The 20,477-nt window shown below is 38.4% G+C and overlaps 1 protein-coding gene across 6 annotated transcripts in view; it reads left to right on the top strand.

Moving 5' to 3' along the window:
* The window catches only part of KLHL13 (kelch like family member 13), a 195,885-nt gene that overhangs the window by 108,972 nt on the left and 66,436 nt on the right, over nucleotides 1-20,477 (top strand). Inside the window, exons 1-2 of one of the 6 annotated variants that reach the window (XM_043895376.1) lie at nucleotides 16,545-16,634; nucleotides 18,314-18,379. The exons of 3 other annotated variants lie outside the window; for them this stretch is intronic. In XM_043895376.1, the coding sequence (XP_043751311.1) occupies nucleotides 16,594-16,634; nucleotides 18,314-18,379 (107 nt within the window). In that variant the 5' untranslated portion in view covers nucleotides 16,545-16,593. Of the gene's footprint in view, nucleotides 1-16,544; nucleotides 16,635-18,313; nucleotides 18,380-20,477 lie in introns of those variants that run through there. 2 more of the 6 variants (XM_043895381.1, XM_043895375.1) reach the window with 2 other exon arrangements.

Raw genomic sequence — 20,477 nt, 5'->3', positions numbered from 1 at the left:
CTCTTACTTACAAACAGTATTTCTCAGTTAACCAGTGTGCTAGTTATTGATTAATTGACCCTCAGGTTAAGATTCACCCTTTTTGCCTGCTCTGTGGACATAGATCTGAGGCTTTTATCTGTTTGCTTTCTTTACCGCTTGACATTGAAGTTTTGTTAGTTTAGGGTGCTGGAAAGACATAGCAGGAGGAGAGGGTTTTGCTTCCTGGTTCCTGTGGGCTTGCTCAGTACTGTTCAGGCAAATTGGGTGTCTTCTCTAGTGCTTAGTTTCTTCACTCAATCGGCAGTAGTTTTTCCCGGTGCCCCCTTAGTGTTGTTTCAGAGGGCTTCTGGTCAGACACTTTCTAGAGGGTGCATCTTGGGTATGTTCCAAATAATAGGCTCATCTTTGAAATTTCTGAAAATGTCCAAAGCTGCCTCATTTTTCCAGAAATTCCAAAAATGAGTACCATAGCAACTTCTCTGCCCTTCCGCGAGCTGTGTCCTCTCCACATAAGGTCTGGATCTTGGCCCTGGGTTGGGTACTTCCTTGGACACTTAGCCTTGAGGGAGGGATCTCTTACTTGCATGCTTTATCTCAGCCTTAGGGGTAATAGTTGTTCCTGACATCTGACATTCCTGTATTTTTTAGAATTGGCTTTACCTAACACTAGTCAATTGCTCATCACTCCAGTTCCCTGTTATTCAAATCCCCTGTCACAGCTAATAATTCTTTTTGTGAAACTCTCAGTTCAAATTATTGTTTGGTTTCTTTCCTGATTAGGCCTAGGCAGATGCAACCAGTTTAAGGTCCCTTGAACCACCATGTATCAATTGCAAGGTGATTCTTAAGAGATTATCTATTGTGTCTATAGTTGAAAAAATCAAGACCACACATTCCACATATCCTTTTGGGAAATGTCTTAGTCACTCTTTTCCCTTTCTCTCCCTATTTGCTTTTGTAAACTCTATTTCTAAGCCAAGCTTTGCTTTTAATAAGCTATCACTTGACCTCCCTAGGTTTCAGTTTCCTTCTTGGTGAAGCAGAGATAGTAAAAGATCATTAATTAATGAAATCAAGGACATGAAAGTACTTTGTAATTAGTAGGGCATCATACAAAAGTAAAGTAATATTAGTCACATTTATTAAGTGGTTTTAGTTGCATTTTCTTTTAAGATTTAAGGAGACTTCAGAGGTGCTTACTGCCTAATAAAATAGATATATAAATACATATAATTATTAGATGAGGTAGAATATGGTGGGTGCTAAAATAGGGGAACAAATAGAATTATGGGAGCCCTGACAGTTGTAATTTAATTGTGGCCAGAGGATTTGTGGTTTAGTTCCAAGGAGCAGGGAGAGCTACCTGATCTTGGATGATCTAAACTGCCAATTGTTAAATTGCTGTGACACAAAGGAGCCATGTACTAGGCACTTTACATATATTATCCTATTTAATCTTTATATTTATTCTTATATTCTTAAGTTATTCTATTAAATCTTAGACCAATTTTCAAAATATTTGACCTACAGATAGATTTTTGTTTGTTGGTTTTGTTTTTCGTTAACCCTCTACCCAGTTATATGTGAGTAGACTTTCAGCAGTGAAAGTCTTCAAACTGGAAAATTCTACTTTTTATGCAGCTTTTAAGGTATATTCTGTTTTTGTATATAGCCATGGATACCTTCTTTTGAAAAGTTGGTTAAATGCTTTCACTTTAGAATAAGAATAAAGATTCTCTATGATAATCTTTATATTGAAAAAAGGAAATGATTTGTTTAAAAATTCTTCTCTGTTTCTGGACAGTAGATGGTGTGTCAGTGGGGCTTCCACAGTGGCTCAGTGGTGAAGAATCTGTCTGCAGTGCAGAAGGTGCAGGAAATGTGGGTTCGATCCCTGGGTCAGGAAGATTCCCCCAAGGAGGGCATGGCAACCCACTCCAGTACTCTTGCCTGAAGAATCCCATGGACAGAGGACTACAGTCCATAGAGTCACAAAGAGTAGGACATGACAGCACATATGGGACTTGGGTGACGCAGTTGACTACAGGAAGCAAGGTAGCATGCTATTTAAATTAGAGGTGGGTGCTCTTTGAATACAAAGGATTCTTTCAAATCACAGGATGAGTGCATCTCCCAGTGGAAGATGTTGCAAAGTGCAAGTGACCGTGAGTCCTGGAAGCATGTCTCCTCACAGCTTGGATTCTAGGAGATGCTCACCTAACATCCTTCACCTTTCTCTTAGGAACTCAAGAGGTCTAAGTCTTCAGATTTCTTAAGAACTCCTTTGTTGAGCTGTGTTTGTTGATAACTCTTTGTGTTGAGTTGGACATTTGTTCTTTGTCAGTTTGCAGACAAGAGAGTAACTTCCTGTTTGTTGGCAAACAAAATGTGTGAGTATAGCACGTGCAGTTTTAAACAATAGCTCCTGTCAGAACAGTGTTTTCTGAAGTATGGTGTGTGTGCTACTGGCAGTATAAAGACTCCAGGCAGTACGCAGGCTTACACTTTCAATTTCAATAGTTTTGTTGTTCATTTTAATGTTTATTAGGGTAAAGAAAAGCCTGGGGTATTACACTTGTGATTTCATGGATATTATTGCTGAAGTCAAGATCAGAGCAGGTAACAACATCTCTTCCACACCACCTGCATCACCAGTGCGGTGCTCAGGCATGCCTGACAGTGCGTGGCTGCAGTTACTTCAAGGAGAGAGCAAAACTTTATATCCAGGAAATGGTGATCTTTAAATCTACAGAGTATTTGTCAGAAGTGTCATTGTGAATTGTAATTAAGCCTGTGCTCTACATTTGGTTGCTTTCCTCCCCGCCCCCCCCCCCCACACCTATTTTGTTGTTGAACTAGCACCGATCAGGGGATAAAATGGAATTTCTAAAATGTCAAGGTGCTAGACTGTGAAGGAAATGCTCATACTAGGGCATGATTTTGATGAAATCAGTCATATATTTTCAGATAGGAAGACCTAATTTAGTAATTGCCTGAACCATCTGCTACTGATGTAAAGGGACTAACTGCCAAGAAAACAACTAGCGTATAAATATGATGAAAAGTATCTAAAATTTGTATTTTCATAAGTTTGATAAGAATGTGCCTGTTTCCTTACATGTCATTTGTTTGGACACACACATCCTGGTGTGAAATCTTCTAATTCCACGTGTTATTTTGAAACACAAAAAGAGTATGCTATACCAAATCTACCCCAAAGTTTCCTCTTAACATTAAACATATGACCCAGAAATTCCACTCCTAGCTATACACCGAGAAGAAAGGAAAACAGGTAGGCAAACAAATGCATGTACATGCATGTTCATAGCTAGTCACAAGAGCCAAAGATGGAAACAGCTCAAATGTCCATTGATGAATGAATGGCTAAATGAATTGTGGTATATATGTACAATGCAATATTTCACCATAAACAGAAATGAAGTACTGATACTCTGTACATTGTGGATGAACCTCCAAAACATTATGCTCAGTGAAAGAAGCTTGGCACAAAGGATCACATAATTTATGACTCTCATTTATGTGAAATATCAAAATAGATAAATCCATTGAGACAGAATGCATATTGGTAGTTGCCAGTGGCTTCAGGCATGGGAGGATAAGGAGCAGCTGCTTAATGGATATGGGTTTTTATTTGGGGGTGATGAAAACATTTGAGGACAAGATAGAAGTCGTAGTTGCCCCCCATTCAGAATGTGCTAGTTGCCATTGAGTTGTTCAATATAAAATTGTTAATTATGGTATGTGAATTTCACTTCAATAGGAAAAAACCTCACTCTACTCCATAGCATGTGTGAGGCATTACGTGGGGAATAGTATGGTGTTGATTTGTGTACAAGCAAGCATTTCTTGTTTTAGGAGTTGTGTCTGTTTTTACAGTTGCCTTTTCATTGTGGTACATTATAGCAGTTTTCCATTTGCAGTAATAAGTATAGCATTTTCCCTTTAAGATAAACATAAATTTTTAAAGAGTTGATTTAAAGAAAAAAAACTAATAAAGGTAGGAATGAGATGACAAAGTCCATTTACAGATGACTGAGGAATAGGGAACTTCAAGAATCATTGCTATTCTATGTTCAAGCCAATTAATATTTACTGAATACATATTAGGTACTGGATGCTGTTCATCAAAGATGAGTAAGATGTGTTTTTGGATACTGTCAGCCTCATAATGGAGATAAGCCAGAAAGGTAAATCATTTTAGGAAGAGGCTGAATATGCCAAGTGCAAAAAAAAAAAAAAAAAGAGAGAGAGAACAGGCAGAGGTCAAGACTAGGTACCTTTGGATTACCAGTCTATCGAAGAAAATACCAGAACATATAGAAAGAAAACGAACAGAGAAATTTGCTTTTGACATTAAGAAAAAGGAACAAAAATAATAAATGCAACAGATAATGTATTCAAGTTCCATAGATTGTGGCCTTTTCTGATTTGACCATTTTCTCTCTCTGTCCTGGGCTCCCCTCTCCTTCACAACCTCACATTGAAAGATAGCGTACGGCTTAAGTGGTGGTCTTTGGAGCTACACTGCTTGAAGTCAAATTTCAGTTCCAGTGTTTACTCATTGTCTGCCTCATGTCACTTGATTTTTCTATTCCTTACTTTTCTGTAAAATGGGGATATAAACAGTACCTACATTATAAGATCATAGTAAAGACAAGTTACATTGTTTAGTAAGGCATTTATAACACTGTTTAGCACATGGTAATTGATCCACGCTTTAGCCACTGTCATCATCTCCAATCAGTAAGTCCTGTCTATTTATCTCCTAACATTTTTTTGAATGTCCCCCACTACTAGTTTAGTTTAAGACTTTATGCTGTCATAATTGCAGTTTAGCCTTAACGAATTTGCCTCTCTCCTCACCAGTCCCTCTTTGTCTCTTGACTGCCTGACCTATCCCTGCTTATTCTTAAAAACTCAGCTCAGGTGTCACCTCCATGAAACTTGCCTGATTCCCTGCTCAGTTAGGACTCTTCATGTGCGTTCATGTCACCTCCACTGTAGTGTATCTCACGTTGTATTGTGACTCTACTTGATGTTCCCTGCGCTCTGCCACCTTTAGGGTTGTAGGAAGCTGGACTTACTCTGGTTTGAACTTCCAGCCTAAACACAACAGAAGTAGATGCTTATTAATTGTTTGGGAGGATGAATGAATAGCCTCTGCCTGTAGAAAGTTAGCTTTCAGTCTTTATTTCAGAGGCTGAAGTGAGTGCTGCAAGAGTTTAAAAAAAGGGCATTGGGTGAGTGTTGGAGAATCAAAATTAGGTAGAGCTTGATTTGGAACTTAAGAGCAGAGGAACAGCCACAACCCAGGCAAGGGCAGTGTTCACTTGAGTTCAGTCAAGTTTCTTGAATGGATGGTGACAGGAAAAAACAGCATCTCTAAAATAGAAGAGACTACCTGCCAAGGGTGTGTGTATTGGAGGAGAGGAGATAAATGTTGAGAAGTATGGGTACTTCCCTGGTGGTTCAGTAGTTAAGACTACTTGCACTGCAGGGGCAGCGGGTTTGATCCCTGGCCAGGGAACTTAGGTCCCACATGCTTGCAGTGCAGCAAAAAAAAAAAGTACGTGTATTTCCCAACCTATCAATGACATGAATTCTAAAGGTTTATTTACAGATCATTTGTCTGGACAGGATACATCATATACATGGTGGTGAGGTTTCTGGCCCTGCCACAGACACTGTATTTAACCTGCTTGAGTACTAGTCCATAGGCAGTGCTAGTTCGGGCTCCAGGGTCTGGCAGCAGGGGGTCCGGAAAGGCGTGGTAGATTCTGGACTTGAAGACACCGTGGTGCTGGAAGTTGAGCTGTGTTGTTCTCCTGTGACACTTTTTGCAATTTTCTCTATCTCAGTTTTTCTTTCTCTATCTCTAGTCAAATTTCTCTATCCAGCAAGGCCCCTTGCCAACTTCCCTCAAATAGCACCCCGCCCAAGGTTGCCATGATTCCAGAAGGCTCCCTCTCACTACCAGCCTTCCCCATTCCCTGAGGTCAGCAGCTCTATGCTATTTGAAGAAATTTAACTAAATGCATTCACACCAAGGTGTGAAAAACTGATTGCTACCTCATCCCAGCAGTTGTACTTGGTACAATTTCAACAAACTTCTATTTAGCTAAAATGAACCTGTAATTGCTGGAATTGCTGGCAGTGGTACAGAGCAAACAGTGAGGAGAGGTGAGGTAGGCAGAAGAGTTGGAAGAAAGTTTATTGGAGGAAGAGTTGGCCCTGTAGGAGACGATATCTGGGGACAAGGAAAACCTCTGCTCATTTCCCTTTCCCCTGGACCTCCGTTCCCTGAATTGTTTCTGTGTAACATGTCTGTGTGACTTCTCTTGAATCCACAGAAATTTTAAGTTGTAATTTTTAAAAAAAATTTATAACTCCCATGGCAGTTCTGAGTAAAGGGTTCTGTGTTTCCTGGTTGTGTGAAACTCTGGGATGGCTTATAGTGGGAAATAAGGTTGAATAAATAAGGTGGGGCTGAAACAGGAGGGAAGGGAGCAGGGCACAGCATTTAAAAGAATGATATGGCCATAAGACATGACAGAGACTGGTTAGAACCAGCTGGGTCCAAGATGGCGGAAGATTCGATTTCCAGTAGACCTTGAGCCTCATTATGTGCTCATTGTAATATATCAGCATGCTAAATGATACACCCACCAATGCCATGACACTTCTGAGGCCAACCATAAAATGTCAAAAAGTGGGTCATGGCCCAATTCCTGGAAATCCCTGCCCTTTCTCCCAAATAATTGGAATACTCCTCCCACTCATTAACCTGTGAAATTAGCCAGCCCAGAAAAACTAGCCATGCCATATTTTGAGGCTCTCTCTCACCTTCTGAGGTGGCCTACACTCTGCTTGTGGAGTGTGTTTCTCTCTGAAGAAATCCAATTCTTACCTATCACCTCATCTCCAAATTCTTTTGCAACAAAGCCAGAACCTTAAATTTACTGATAAAAGGGCTGGGGTTGAAGGGACCTTGAAAGTGGAGTCTATATCGACACAAGGAGTCATGGAAGGTTGAGATGATGAAAGCAATAGAGAAGACATAAGTCTAAATTTCAGATTAGAAAAGATGGCAGGTCAGATTTACTCTTGGCTGTTGTGTGATTACTTAATACACAATTCTGTTTTTTGCTACCAATTTTTCATTGTTCTGGGACTTATTCCTTTAATTGTTATTGTCTGTTTCCTTGGCTGCTGACTGTTCTCTGTGGCTTCTGAGCCAGTCTTTCCTTTAGGATTCAGGATCCTAGAAGCTTTTATGACTCTTGTATTTCCAACTAGTCCATAGGGAGTTATACATTGTATTTCTATGTCCCAGTGGCAAAATTCAACTCCAGTGTTAGCAAAACACTAACTCCCTTTTATAAGACCACATTACTTTTGTTTAAAAAGAAACCTCCAGCCTTTCTAACAATGGCCCAGAACACACGGAAGATAGTGGTTAATCCTCCATCAGTGAGCCCTCACAACTGCAGAAGCCATCACCCCCTCTCCCTAACCCTATGCATGTGTTAAACTGTATTGTGAATCAGCTCTTTCCTATGGGGAACTGCTTTGTCTTTTATTCTTTATTTTGTTCATTATGTTAATATCTTTGCCATTCCTACCCTGCCCATTGCATAGGGGAAAGGCCAGGCAATGGGGTGAGACAGGGATTTGAAACATTTTCTTAGGCCTAAATTATCATTTTCATATTGAAACAGAAGCTTCATAGGTCTTTAATCAAATATGTGTACTTTTCTCTATTTCTAAAGTTGGAGGGGCTTGTTAGCATTGGGCCCTCTTGTGCTTCACTTGTGTATTTTACTCGTGACTTCTCAGCATAACTTTTGAGTTACTAGGTATTGGTGATGTGCCATGGCTTGCTTGGTTGAATACACTGTTTTATTTTTTATTGTTGTTTGATTTAGTGGAGCAGTTATTGTCAACATTGGATTTTGTGATTTACTATTTCATCATCACTGGTTATAATAATTTAATAGGATGTAACTGTCCAAAGACTATACTTTTATCCTTTTCAGTTAGTCTGTAGAAATGACTGGTTTTAGGAGACACTCTTTCATTTTTCAGTGTTCACTGGTCTAAACTATCACCAGTGTTCACTGGTGATTAACCAATAAAATGCATTTCCTCAGTTTCTAGCTTTACCCATACTATCCTGACTTAGACAGATGATAATTGGCATTTCCCTTATTTGTAGTAGCTATTTCCTTTGCTCAGTTGAGTTATTCAGTCACTCACTCCTCCAAGCATCTGTTGACTGAAGAAAAGTTGTGATTTATGTTTTATTGGGGGACCTTACTGAGGACTATAGCCCAGGGGACAGTCTCTCAGAGAGCTCTGAGGAACTGTTCCCTTGAGGTAAGGGACGAGTCAGGATATATAGTTTTTGCTGAAAAAAATGAGCATATAACCGAAGGTCAAAAGATTACTACTACTAAAAAAAAAAAAAAAAAAAAAAACCCAGACATCTCAAGTTAATTATTTTAGTGCTTTTCTGTGCAAAAGAAGATGTAGGAGTCTGGGCTCATTGACTTATTCCTTAGATAGGTATCCTGTTTTTCTCCATCCTGAATTCCCCTCAGGGTGTACTGTCAGGGCAGCGCAGCAGTTGATGGCTTGATGGAGGGCAGCATTCTGTGCTTACTGAAATGGCAGGCAACATTTTTTGTCCTCCCTTCCATCAGAGAGAGTACCTACCATTCTAGGCACCATGGTAGGCACATATGACGTCTGTCACGCAGATACCGAAAGACCTCATTTAGGTATGTGTGCAGTCTATAGTCCACCAGGCTCCTCTGTCCGTGGGATTCTTCAGGCAAGAATACTGGAGTGGGTTGCCATGCCCTCCTCCAGGGATCTTCCCAACCCAGGGATCAAACCTGCATCTCGTGTGTCTCCTACATTGGCAGGTGGGTTGTTTACCACTAACGCCACCTGGGAAGCCCAGATTTTGAGTAATTAGGTGTTTACCCTGACATACAGTAGGCCACTCAGGTAACATTTCTCTCTGGTAGTCACTTATTTTGGAAAAGACCTCCAATTTTAATTCCTCTAGATACATAAGGGAGTGGTAGAAGTTTCTTTTGAGCCCACAGAATCTTGATTGCCTTTTGCTCAAAATAATCCTACACAAAAGTGGTACATTTTGGGGAGGCTTGTTCTGAACCCCTTTAGAAGGATAAAGCCTCTTTCATAATGTCTTGCTTAATCATCTGAAAACAATGCATAGTTTTAGAGGAGAGAAGAACTTATCTCTGCTGACTTGATTTCATTAAAATTGCCTCCTCTAATTGGGTTACTATGTGACAGGCATTGAGTTAGGTGTAATAAAAACATAAGAGAGACCCAACCACCACTGTCAGGGGTTTGTAGTCTAGTGCGTTGTTAGTAGAAAGTTATAATCCAAGGTGACAGGAGCTATCATATTCAAAGTGCTATGGGAGTTTAGAAAACCTAACATCAAAGTCTGCTAAGGGATGTGAGGGAAGGTTTCATGGAAGGAGGTGTGCTTGGACACTTAAGTATGAATAAAGATTGGCTTTGGTAGACAAGGAGGGTAGGGAGTTCCAAGTGAAGAGAATATCATACACAAGACCACTGGAGCATGAGAGAGTATGACACGCTTGAAGTCTGGGTCGTGAAACTGCTAATTGAGGTACACAAGGGTGCTCTGCAAATTAGCCTTGGGAAGGGATTTCTGGCATAGGTGTATATGGACCATTCTGCCACCTTAATCATATAGCATCCTCTATCTTCATGACATATTCTGTCTTCTAGCCATTTATTTCCCCATGATCAGGGTGAAAAGACTGCTCTTTCCCCTTTGTGGTGATGTTTAAGAGTCATGTTTGTCTCTTTTCCCTCTACAATAAGTATTAATATCATACAGAGGTGACTAATGAACATTGGAGTAGATGTCAGGGGACCTCAATTCGTGTTTTCCAGTTCTCTTAGCAGCTATGTGACTTGAGCCAAGTCATTTAATAACTGCCTCTCACTAGCAAAATGGAGATGTTAATGTTTACATTGCCTGCTTCAAGGTCAGGGTGAAATGAAAATGAGACTCTTAAAAATTAAGAGGTATTGGGAATTCTTTGGTGGTCCACTGGTTAGGACTTTCACAGCAGGTGAAATGGATTCCTGTATGCTGTGCAGCATCTCCAAAAAAATAAAAATAAATATAAAGTTTAAACTTAAGAGGTATAATAAACTTTTTTTACTTGGAATGCTGTTGGATGAAGCTATAACTGAACGTTTAAGACAAGTAAAATACTTCGTGGGTTATCTAGATGGGAAAGTTAACTTGAAAAGTAATTGACAGGTGGAAATATTCTTACTTTCTTATTAACTCCATATGTCTGCCCTTCTGACTATGGAATGTCATTTACCTTATGTCTATGTTTCTTTTTTTTTTATTATTATTATTTTTTTTCCAGTGGGTTTTGTCATACATTGATATGAATCAGCCATGGATTTACATGTATTCCCAATCCCGATACCCCCTCCCACCTCCCTCTCCACCCGATTCCTCTGGGTCTTCCCAGTGCACCAGGCCGGAGCACTTGTCTCATGCATCCCACCTGGGCTGGTGATCTGTTTCACCATAGATAGTATACATGCTGTTCTTTTGAAATATCCCACCCTCACATTCTCCCACAAAGTTCAAAAGTCTGTTCTGTACTTCTGTGTCTCTTTTTCTGTTTTGCATATAGGGTTATCGTTATCACCTTTCTAAATTCCATATATATGTGTTAGTATGCTGTAATGTTCTTTATCTTTCTGGCTTACTTCACTCTGTATAATGGGCTCCAGCTTCATCCATCTCATTAGGACTGGTTCAAATGAATTCTTTTTAATGGCTGAGTAATATTCCATGGTGTATATGTACCACAGCTTCCTTATCCATTCATCTGCTGATGGGCATCTAGGTTGCTTCCATGTCCTGGCTATTATAAACAGTGCTGCGATGAACATTGGGGTACACGTGTCTCTTTCAGATCTGGTTTCCTCAGTGTGTATGCCCAGAAGTGGGATTGCTGGGTCATATGGCAGGTCTATTTCCAGTTTTTTAAGAAATCTCCACACTGTTCTCCACAGTGGCTGTAGTAGTTTGCATTCCCACCAACAGTGTAAGAGGGTTCCCTTTTCTCCACACCCTCTCCAGCATTTATTGCTTGTAGACTTTTGGATAGCAGCCATCCTGACTGGCGTGTAATGGTACCTCATTGTGGTTTTGATTTGCATTTCTCTAATAATGAGTGATGTTGAGCATCTTTTCATGTGTTTGTTAGCCATCTGTATGTCTTCTTTGGAGAAATGTCTGTTTAGTTCTTTGGCCCATTTTTTGATTGGGTCATTTATTTTTCTGGAATTGAGCTTCAGGAGTTGCTTGTATATTTTTGAGATTAATCCTTTGTCTGTTTCTTCATTTGCTATTATTTTCTCCCAGTCTGAGGGCTGTCTTTTCACCTTGCTTATAGTTTCCTTTGTAGTGCAAAAGCTTTTAAGTTTCATTAGGTCCCATTTGTTTATTTTTGCTTTTATTTCCAATATTCTGGGAGGTGGGTCATAGAGGATCTTGCTGTGATTTATGTCGGAGAGTGTTTTGCCTATGTTCTCCTCTAGGAGTTTTATAGTTTCTGGTCTTACATTTAGATCTTTAATCCATTTTGAGTTTATTTTTGTGTATGGTGTTAGAAAGTGTTCTAGTTTCATTCTTTTACAAGTGGTTGACCAGTTTTCCCAGCACCACTTGTTAAAGAGGTTGTCTTTTTTCCATTGTATATCCTTGCCTCCTTTGTCAAAGATAAGGTGTCCATAGGTTCGTGGATTTATCTCTGGGCTTTCTATTCTGTTCCATTGATCTATATTTCTGTCTTTGTGCCAGTACCATACTGTCTTGATGATTATCTCAATAGATGCAGAGAAAGCCTTTGACAAAATTCAACACTCATTTATGATTAAAACTCTCCAAAAAGCAGGAATAGAAGGAACATACCTCAACATAATAAAAGCTATATATGACAAACCCACAGCAAGCATCACCCTCAATGGTGAAAAATTGAAGGCATTTCCCCTGAAATCAGGAACAAGACAAGGGTGCCCACTCTCACCACTACTATTCAACATAGTGTTGGAAGTTCTGGCCACAGCAATCAGAGCAGAAAAAGAAGTAAAAGGAATCCAGATAGGAAAAGAAGAAGTAAAACTCTCACTGTTTGCAGATGACATGATCCTCTATATAGAAAACCCTAAAGACTCTACCAGAAAATTACTAGAGCTAATCAATGAATATAGTAAAGTTGCAGGATATAAAATTAACACACAGAAATCCCTTGCATTCCTATATACTAACAATGAAAAAACAGAAAGAGAAATTAAGGAAACAATACCATTCACCATTGCAACAAAAAGAATAAAATACTTAGGAGTATATCTACCTAAAGAAACAAAGGACCTATACATAGAAAACTATAAAACACTGATGAAAGAAATCAAAGAGGACACAAACAGATGGAGAAACATACCGTGTTCATGGATTGGAAGAATCAATATTGTCAAAATGGCTATTCTACCCAAAGCAGTCTATAGATTCAATGCAATCCCTATCAAGCTACCAACGGTATTTTTCACAGAACTAGACCAAAGAATTTCACAATTTGTATGGAAATACAAAAAACCTCGAATAGCCAAAATAATCTTGAGAAAGAAGAATGGAACTGGAGGAATCAACCTGCCTGACTTCAGACTCTACTACAAAGCCACAGTCATCAAGACAGTATGGTATGTCTATGTTTCTGAACTTAACATGGTCTTTCTTCTCAATGGTCTGTCATATGTAACTTAGCTTCTTGACAATTTCCACTATAGCTATTACATAGTAATGAATTTAAGACTTAGGTTGGTGAGATATGATTTGTTCTATTTAATAGTTAGCCTTGAATAACTGACATCTCTTAGGTAGTTTGAATTACTCATGACTTAGCCTCAGTCATTCATGCTACTGTATAGTGGTGTGACCTGAGTTTTGTTACGTTTAAGGGATATGTAAGAGGGTTATGACTCATTCAGCTAGGAATGGGAGGTTATGAAACTGTGACCTTCTACTTCCTTTGCTGTTTTTCCTAAGCCAATGACAGTACAGGCAGAGTTATTAGTAACAGGAAAAGACACTTCCATTCATTTTTTTCCTTTTGAGACTCTGCCTTTCCCATTAGATTGAGTGGTGATACTACTGGAATCTGATAATTCACCTGAAATAAGCACTTCTGGGCTCTACAAATACAAGCAATTGCACTCAATACATTGGGTTGGCCAAAAAGTTCATTTGGGTTTAGTGTACCATTGTATTGAAAACCCAAACAAACATTTTGGCCTACCCAATAAATATCCCTGACCATCCCTTCAGTGTTTCTCAAAATATAGCATCTAAGAATATTTCCACATGACAGAAAACTCTATAAACCACCCGACTCATCCTGCTCTGAGCCACTTTACATAAGCCAGAAGAAAGGAGAAGAGTACTCCTAATGGAAGAGATGACACGATGATGCTATTTTAACTTGAAAGTTAAGTGAATTATTTATATTTGATTAATGTAGACTCTATCATCAAAAATAATATAAGAGACCTACTGTACACTACCAGGAGGTAGTTATTACCCTCTTTTTTTTTCCTTTACAAATTCTAGATGAACTAGTTCATGTGAATTTGGATAAAACACCTATTCTAGTTCAAAGCATAATATAAAATGATTATTACTTTTTTCTGCCAGGCCTAAGGAAAATACTTCAGCAATAGTTCTGTTTTCCACAAAATTAAATGACGAAATGGTCTGGCCCATTTTCTCTCTGTTTTAAAATCCATGGTACCATTGATACATGGTTTTAAAACATTCTTCCAAAGACCCAGTAGATTAAATCATTTTTATGTCCCCTAAATACTGTCCTTTTTTGAAGATTTCTTGAGAAAAGTGTGGCATATATCCAAAATCACATTCTTTTTTCCCATATTTAAATTTTTTCCTTACAAGTTAGTGGAAAGGAAAAGTGGTCTGTTTTCACACTCAATAAATAAGAAAGAAGGTGTAGACAGCTTTTATCTAGGGCATTTTTAAGTCATTGAGAGAATATTTTCAAGTATTAGCTGCTTTTTGAAATTATTGGCAGAATTCTCTTAACCCACTTTAACATAAAATGGTTGAAGATGAAAAGATTTTTTATTGGCTACATAAAAGAAAGCACCATGGTTTTTGCATTATTGCATAAATCTAAGAGATTATGCATATGTAAGAAGGACAAGACAAAGCTGAATGCTAAATGCCAACTTCAATGAGAGGTTCTGTATTTGACACTTAGCATAATGGGGTTTGGTTCCACACGGAGAAAACACTAAATATTTACATCCCAGGACACGTTTCTCTGGCGAAGCTTCTTGTCCTAGATGACTTTCCCAGCTACACACCAATAGCCCTTTTTTTTTTTAACACACTCCCTTTTTATACTTGGATTTTCTCCCTAATACTTCATGAGATTCTAAATCTTCTGGATCCAGTTCCCTTGTCCTCACTCTCCCATCTATCTCTGTGGTCTTCATGAATTCTTTCTGTTTATGGTATGGACCCTCAGGTGAATTTTCTTTTTCTACTCCAAGTATCAATAGTAAAACACAGTCACAGCCCCCCCCCCCACCCATTCTTTTTTCCAGAGATCACAGATCCATCATTCAGCTCTTCTGTTGGTATCTATTTCTTATCAAGTCTCTGGATATTTTGAACCAGAGCTATGATGCATACAGCCAAAAATGTTGCACAGTACTGCAGATTTGCTGCCCAGTCCAGATCTAGCTCTCTTAAATCCATGTTCTTTTCTTTTAGGCTTGAGAGTGGTGAAGAAAGTTACTGAGATTAGTGTGTACTGTGAAGTCGGGGGAGGTTTACTTTCTTAGGCCACTTACCCTCATGCTTTGACTTTTGCCTTACTGTCATCTCCTGCCATCTTGCTTCACTTTAGAGGTAAAGGGTCAAAAAAAATCTCTTGAACATTGTCTGCATTGTGTGCCTTAGGAAGAATGCATGGCATGGTCCATGTGATGGAGGAACATTTATAAACTGTAGACTCAGATTACCATGGAAAGCATCACAGAAAAGAATGCAGTTTGAGTTTAGTCTAGAAGGATGAATTGAGTTTAGAAAAGCAGAGTGGGGAAAGGATTTCTTGCAGGGGGACCTCTGGAGGAAAGGAGAAAAAGAACAAAGCAAGCTTGTGAGGCACAGAATGAGAAGTTGGTGTCAGGAGATACTAGACAGTGAACTGGAAGAATAGAGTGACCAGCTTGAGTTCTGTGTGCTGGGCATAGTGGTTTGATTAATTCCTTGAGTGATCCATTCATTCAAGAAATGGCTTGTCATAGCTCATGGGATAAAATCCAGACCTCTTTGCTGGCATATAAGGTCTTCTGCGATGTGGTTCTGTATATCTTAAAATCCACTCCCTCAACACCATGTACCTGAAGCTCCTTCCATTTGTACTGAAGACTTTTCCGATTCTCCCAGCATGTTGTAATCCTCAAACCTCTGTGTGTCTGCACAGGCTATTTCTTGTAGAGTCCACCTGGTGAATGCCTCATTCTTCAGCCTCATTTGCAGCATTAATTTCATGGTTCCTCTGCTGCTATAGAATCCTGGGCTAATCCTGCTAAAGCAGGTATAGAAACACCATATTTTATGCTATCAGAGTACATGTTTGCTTTCTTCACTCAACTAGAAGCTTCCTGAAAGCATGGATTTGTGTCTTACTCACCATGTCACCCATATCACCTATCTGAGTCTCTACCTAACATGCAGCAAGTTCTTGACAAAAATTTGTTGAAGAAAATATTTGCTGAACATTTAATTTATACCATATGCAGTTGTTTTTTAAGAGAATCGTCTAGAAGCAGTGTGATTCCTAGATTAAATATGGTAAATGCAGAGAGACCAGTTATACGCATTTTTTGAAATAGCTCATTTGTTCAAAAAGAAAAAAAACAGTGGGGGGTAGATTCCTGGAAAATTTATAAAGAATAAAGGATAGGAGTTAATGAGTGGCTACTAGGGGCTGGGAGAGGGAAGAGTTAAAGATAATAAATATTTGAGGTAATACAACAAATATCAGGACAGTGACCCTTGGAAAAATAAGATAAACATTTTTTTTTCCCTCAATCAGATCTCCTGGTGTTAGTATTTGCCTCAGCCCACCTCTGCTCTGAAGAAGAACACACTGTTCCTATTCAGTTAACTATAACTAGGCTCGAGATGCATGTGGTTCTGATCTTCATATCTGATCAGGAGTTAAGAAATAAAAACAGTTCAGCCACCCTGACTACAGTTTCCTATCAAGGGAAGGTGTGCGGTGCATAGGTTTTGAATATAGAAAGCTTGTTTCTGCTTTTGGGAGCTACAACTGTGAAGTGTTATACCAGGCAGATGCACTGGGGTGCGCTACAATGTAGCCGAGCCTAGCTGTGCATCACAGCTCTCAACTTTAAAACTCCAGAGAATTTGATGAGAGAGGGATCCACAGAACATGACAAATGATGAGAGTTCAAACCTTAAGAGAAAAATGGGCTTATTGGTAAGAGACCTTCTTTTTCTTTATTTACTGCTGTTCCTTATTCATTAAAATAGCAAGCCTGTTGTTTTCATATGTGGCTGGGAAACGGTGTACAGAAATCAATTTTATATGTATTGTAGAATTCAGGAGACATATTGGTAACCATGGAAAAATCATAGGAAGCATGTATAAACCTTGATTTTGGGGAAAAAAACCACTAGGGAAATTTTACTTTATTGCAGACTGTGGTGTAGATTTATTTGTATAGCTTAAATGTAATACAGGTTAAGAAATATCTATATTTTTTAAAAGTTAAAATAAAGAATAGTGACTTGTGTGAAGATACATAATTTCACTCAGTTACCAGAAGGTGGCACACCAGATTCTTCTTAAATACACAAAGGAAAGGAATAATATTAATAGGAATATAAAATAAGCTGTATTTAAAGATCCTTTAATGTATTTTTTAAGCAAAAAAGTTATATAATTGTTATTTGCTTAGTGAGGTTTATTGCTGAAATATGACAAATATGAATTTAACCCATTGTAGCTTTTTATGATTCAAAATAATTTTTATGTGTATAGTAAAAGTAGACTTTGAAATACTGTCTTGAATTTATCATTTAAAAAAATAAAATAGTTGCTACCTACCTTTTGCATAACAAATGATTAGATGTAGAATAGCATTCTGGAGAAGATTTCTGCCAAGCTCTTTTTAAAGGTACTATGAGACTGTGACTTTGATTTAGTTGTGACTTTAATAATGCAATAGTGCTTGTGAGATGACCCAGAAAAATACCAAATCTGTTCATTTTGATTAAAAAGTTAAAACAAAGGTGATGCTTAGCATGTTTACTTTCTATAAGGTAATAGCCATATAAATGAGTTAAAGGTAAATAAATTGAATTTTGTGTTAGAGCTCCTTAAACACCTGCGAGCATACTTTAATTTTTTAAGCGAGTTGACTGTTGACAGCATATACTGCAGTGCTTCTGTAGTAGTCTCTATTTTTAAAACTGCATTCCTGAGGCAGCACCAGAAGTATGTCTGCTCATCGTTGCCTTTGTATTAACCCAAAGGAGCTAGGTATATGACAGAACTTCACCAAAACAGAATCACCCGGTTAGGAGGCAATACATCTATTTATATGATTTTATTAATTACAAGCAGTATGAAAATAAGAAAATGTAGTAAATGAACCTAGAAGCACATTAGCCATCTGTTCTCTGAAAGCTTGTAATGTTTGTCATTTGCTTTTGGGTTTTAATGGCAAAACAGTATATCAGCAAAGAATTGAACTTTAGGCTTAAAAAGCTAGAAAATGACAAAGCATTCCAAGGCTGAGTATATATTTATTGGAAAAGTGTTTCCTTGTGTCCAAGTTTGTCTAGTTTAGTCTTTTAGATCAGCTGCCAATAAATGTTGTATTTAATGTCAATCTCTATTCCAGACTTTCTGAAACATTAAGAGAGCTTCTAAAAACAAATAGAATCCTATGGTTTCCTAGTTAAGGTTTTTTTTTTTTTTTTGAAGATAATGTACATATTTTAAAGTTGCTCTGTGTGGTCTTAACTGTTCAGAATTTATATATGATTTATTAATTTACAGCTAAAATATTTGCAGAGTATGCTTTGAAAAATTTAAAATACATCCAATAAAGCCACAATTAACCAAATTTTTTTTTTGCACTCCACTTTCAGGAGACGGAGGCAATTATCTTTAAAACAAGCCGATTTCAAGGATATATTCAAAAAGTCAACTTCAGGGTATGTGTAAGGGTCTGCATTTTCTTCTATGTTTTTTGTCAATGAGAACTTATCCTCATAAAAAAGACCCTGAGGTACTAGAAGCCATTCAGTCATCCAGGAAACTTTCAGTAACATCTAGGGTACTGTGTTTATTAAGACAAAAAATAAATTATTTTGTTAAAGAAATACCACGCATCATTGTATTGTGCTTTATATTGTCCAGTGTGCTTTCATAAACACAAGTACAGTTGGTTTTCCTAACACTGCTGTGAGTCTGGCAAGGAAAGTTGGCATCTTCCCTATTTTACAGATGAGGAAAATAACACGAGCAATTCCAAGTTTGTGGCAACAACCAGATCACAGGTGCCCAGCTCTGTCCTCTTCTGCACCCTTCCTCATCGAAAAAGTTTTAACACAAGTCCTTAACTCCTACTCTGTATTGTACAATCAGTATCAATTATACCACCCTGTTTCCTAATTCCTGTACAGTCTCCCACTTTGCATGTGTCTGTTTGTCTGCCTCCATATCTGTCAGCCAGCTGGAGACCTTGCTTTTCAGACTCTCCCAGACCTGGAAGTATCTGGAGTGTGGGAGGGCAAGATAATGGCCATGGACAGTAAGGATGGACAACTAGTGGTGAGCAGCCAAAGCTGATATGCTGAGGATGGCCCGCACTGAGACAAAAAAGAGAATCCCACTCTGACTGGGATCATCTTGCCTGGGGGTGGGCTACTTTGATCTTAAAAGCAGGATTTTTCCAAGTTTAATAGATGAGGCCTGAAAATCAGCCGGAGTGGGGTTCTGTGGTGTAATGGTTAGCCCTTTAGACTCTGAAAATCAGCTAGAGTACTTGTTTAAAATGCAAGAGTACTGCTTTTCACTTCTAGACTTGTACATTTTCTTTCTTTTTTTTTTTTTTTTTGAAGTCTTTATTGAATTTGTTACAATATTGCTTCTGTTTTATGTTTTGATTTTTTTTTGGCCATAAGGCATGTGGGATCTTAGTTCCCCACCCAGGGATCGAACCTGTACACCTTGCATTGGGAAGTGAAGTCTTAACCACTGGACCACCAGGAAAGTCCCTAGACTTATACATTTTCAATATTCAGCCTGCAAAGATATAGGGTTTTTCTCTTGGTATGTGTATTGGAAGGTAAAGAAAAGAGCCCCTTTTTTCTTGGAAGCATCCAAATTCTGTGTCAAGGCCCAAGGGGGTGGGAGTCAGGCAGGGGTGAAGCATGACAGCGGTTGCTTGCACACCTTGCTGTATCGTTATTAGAAGCATATTACAGTAGCTATTGTGCATCATGTTGACTGAGGCATTTTAAGTAAGCTTCTGTTCATTTTAGACTCAAAGAAGGTAAAGCAGAAAAAAAGAAAGTAAGGCAGAAACATTGCCCTCAAAAGGTGAAAAATCAGTGACTTTTGATATTTTTAAGAGAACCTATCCCAGTTGTTGTAAACTTAATTTTTTAAAACTGGCTAGAACACTAGGCTGTCTAGGATTCTGGATAGTTAAGGCTTAGTGGATGCAATATATTTATGCTAACTCACGTTTCATATGTGAATATGCAGTCAGTCCAATTAGATTTTGTGGGGTTTGTGGCCGGGGAACATGTGTTCTTTTGCATACTTGTAACACCTAGCAAAGTCATAACTTCTCAGTACTCACTGATGATTGAGCGAATTCAGCATGTACCTCTTCTGTACAGATTTTGGGCTTGGCATAGTGAGTTGATTGATTTTCGTGTTTGTGAAGTTCAAAGGGTCTATCTGACACTGGCAAGAATGACTAATATACTATAGGGGCCTCCGTCCAAACAAATGCATTTTAGTTGATAAATGCAAAAACATGATCCTAATTAATCGATTGGTTTAATTCTTGTTCCCTGTTTAGAGGATCAGTTTAAGCCCGATCTTGCTGCCTCTTCACCCTTTTTGGAATACAGTTATGTTCTATGCTGTAAAAGTCTGAGTCTCAAAGAACTGGCAATTCTGGAAATCTCTAAAGATAAATATTTTTGTTTACTGGCTAGACAGTATCATATGAATTTAAACAAAATGACCAGATCCTGTAGGGAAAGATTCATAAAAATGCTCCACAGTGTCTCCGAC

This window comes from Cervus elaphus, chromosome X, assembly GCF_910594005.1.
Source record: "Cervus elaphus chromosome X, mCerEla1.1, whole genome shotgun sequence".
Lineage (NCBI taxonomy): Eukaryota > Metazoa > Chordata > Mammalia > Artiodactyla > Cervidae > Cervus > Cervus elaphus.
The sequence above is the reverse complement of the archived record's forward strand: the minus strand, read 5'-3'. Positions and strand labels throughout refer to the sequence as shown.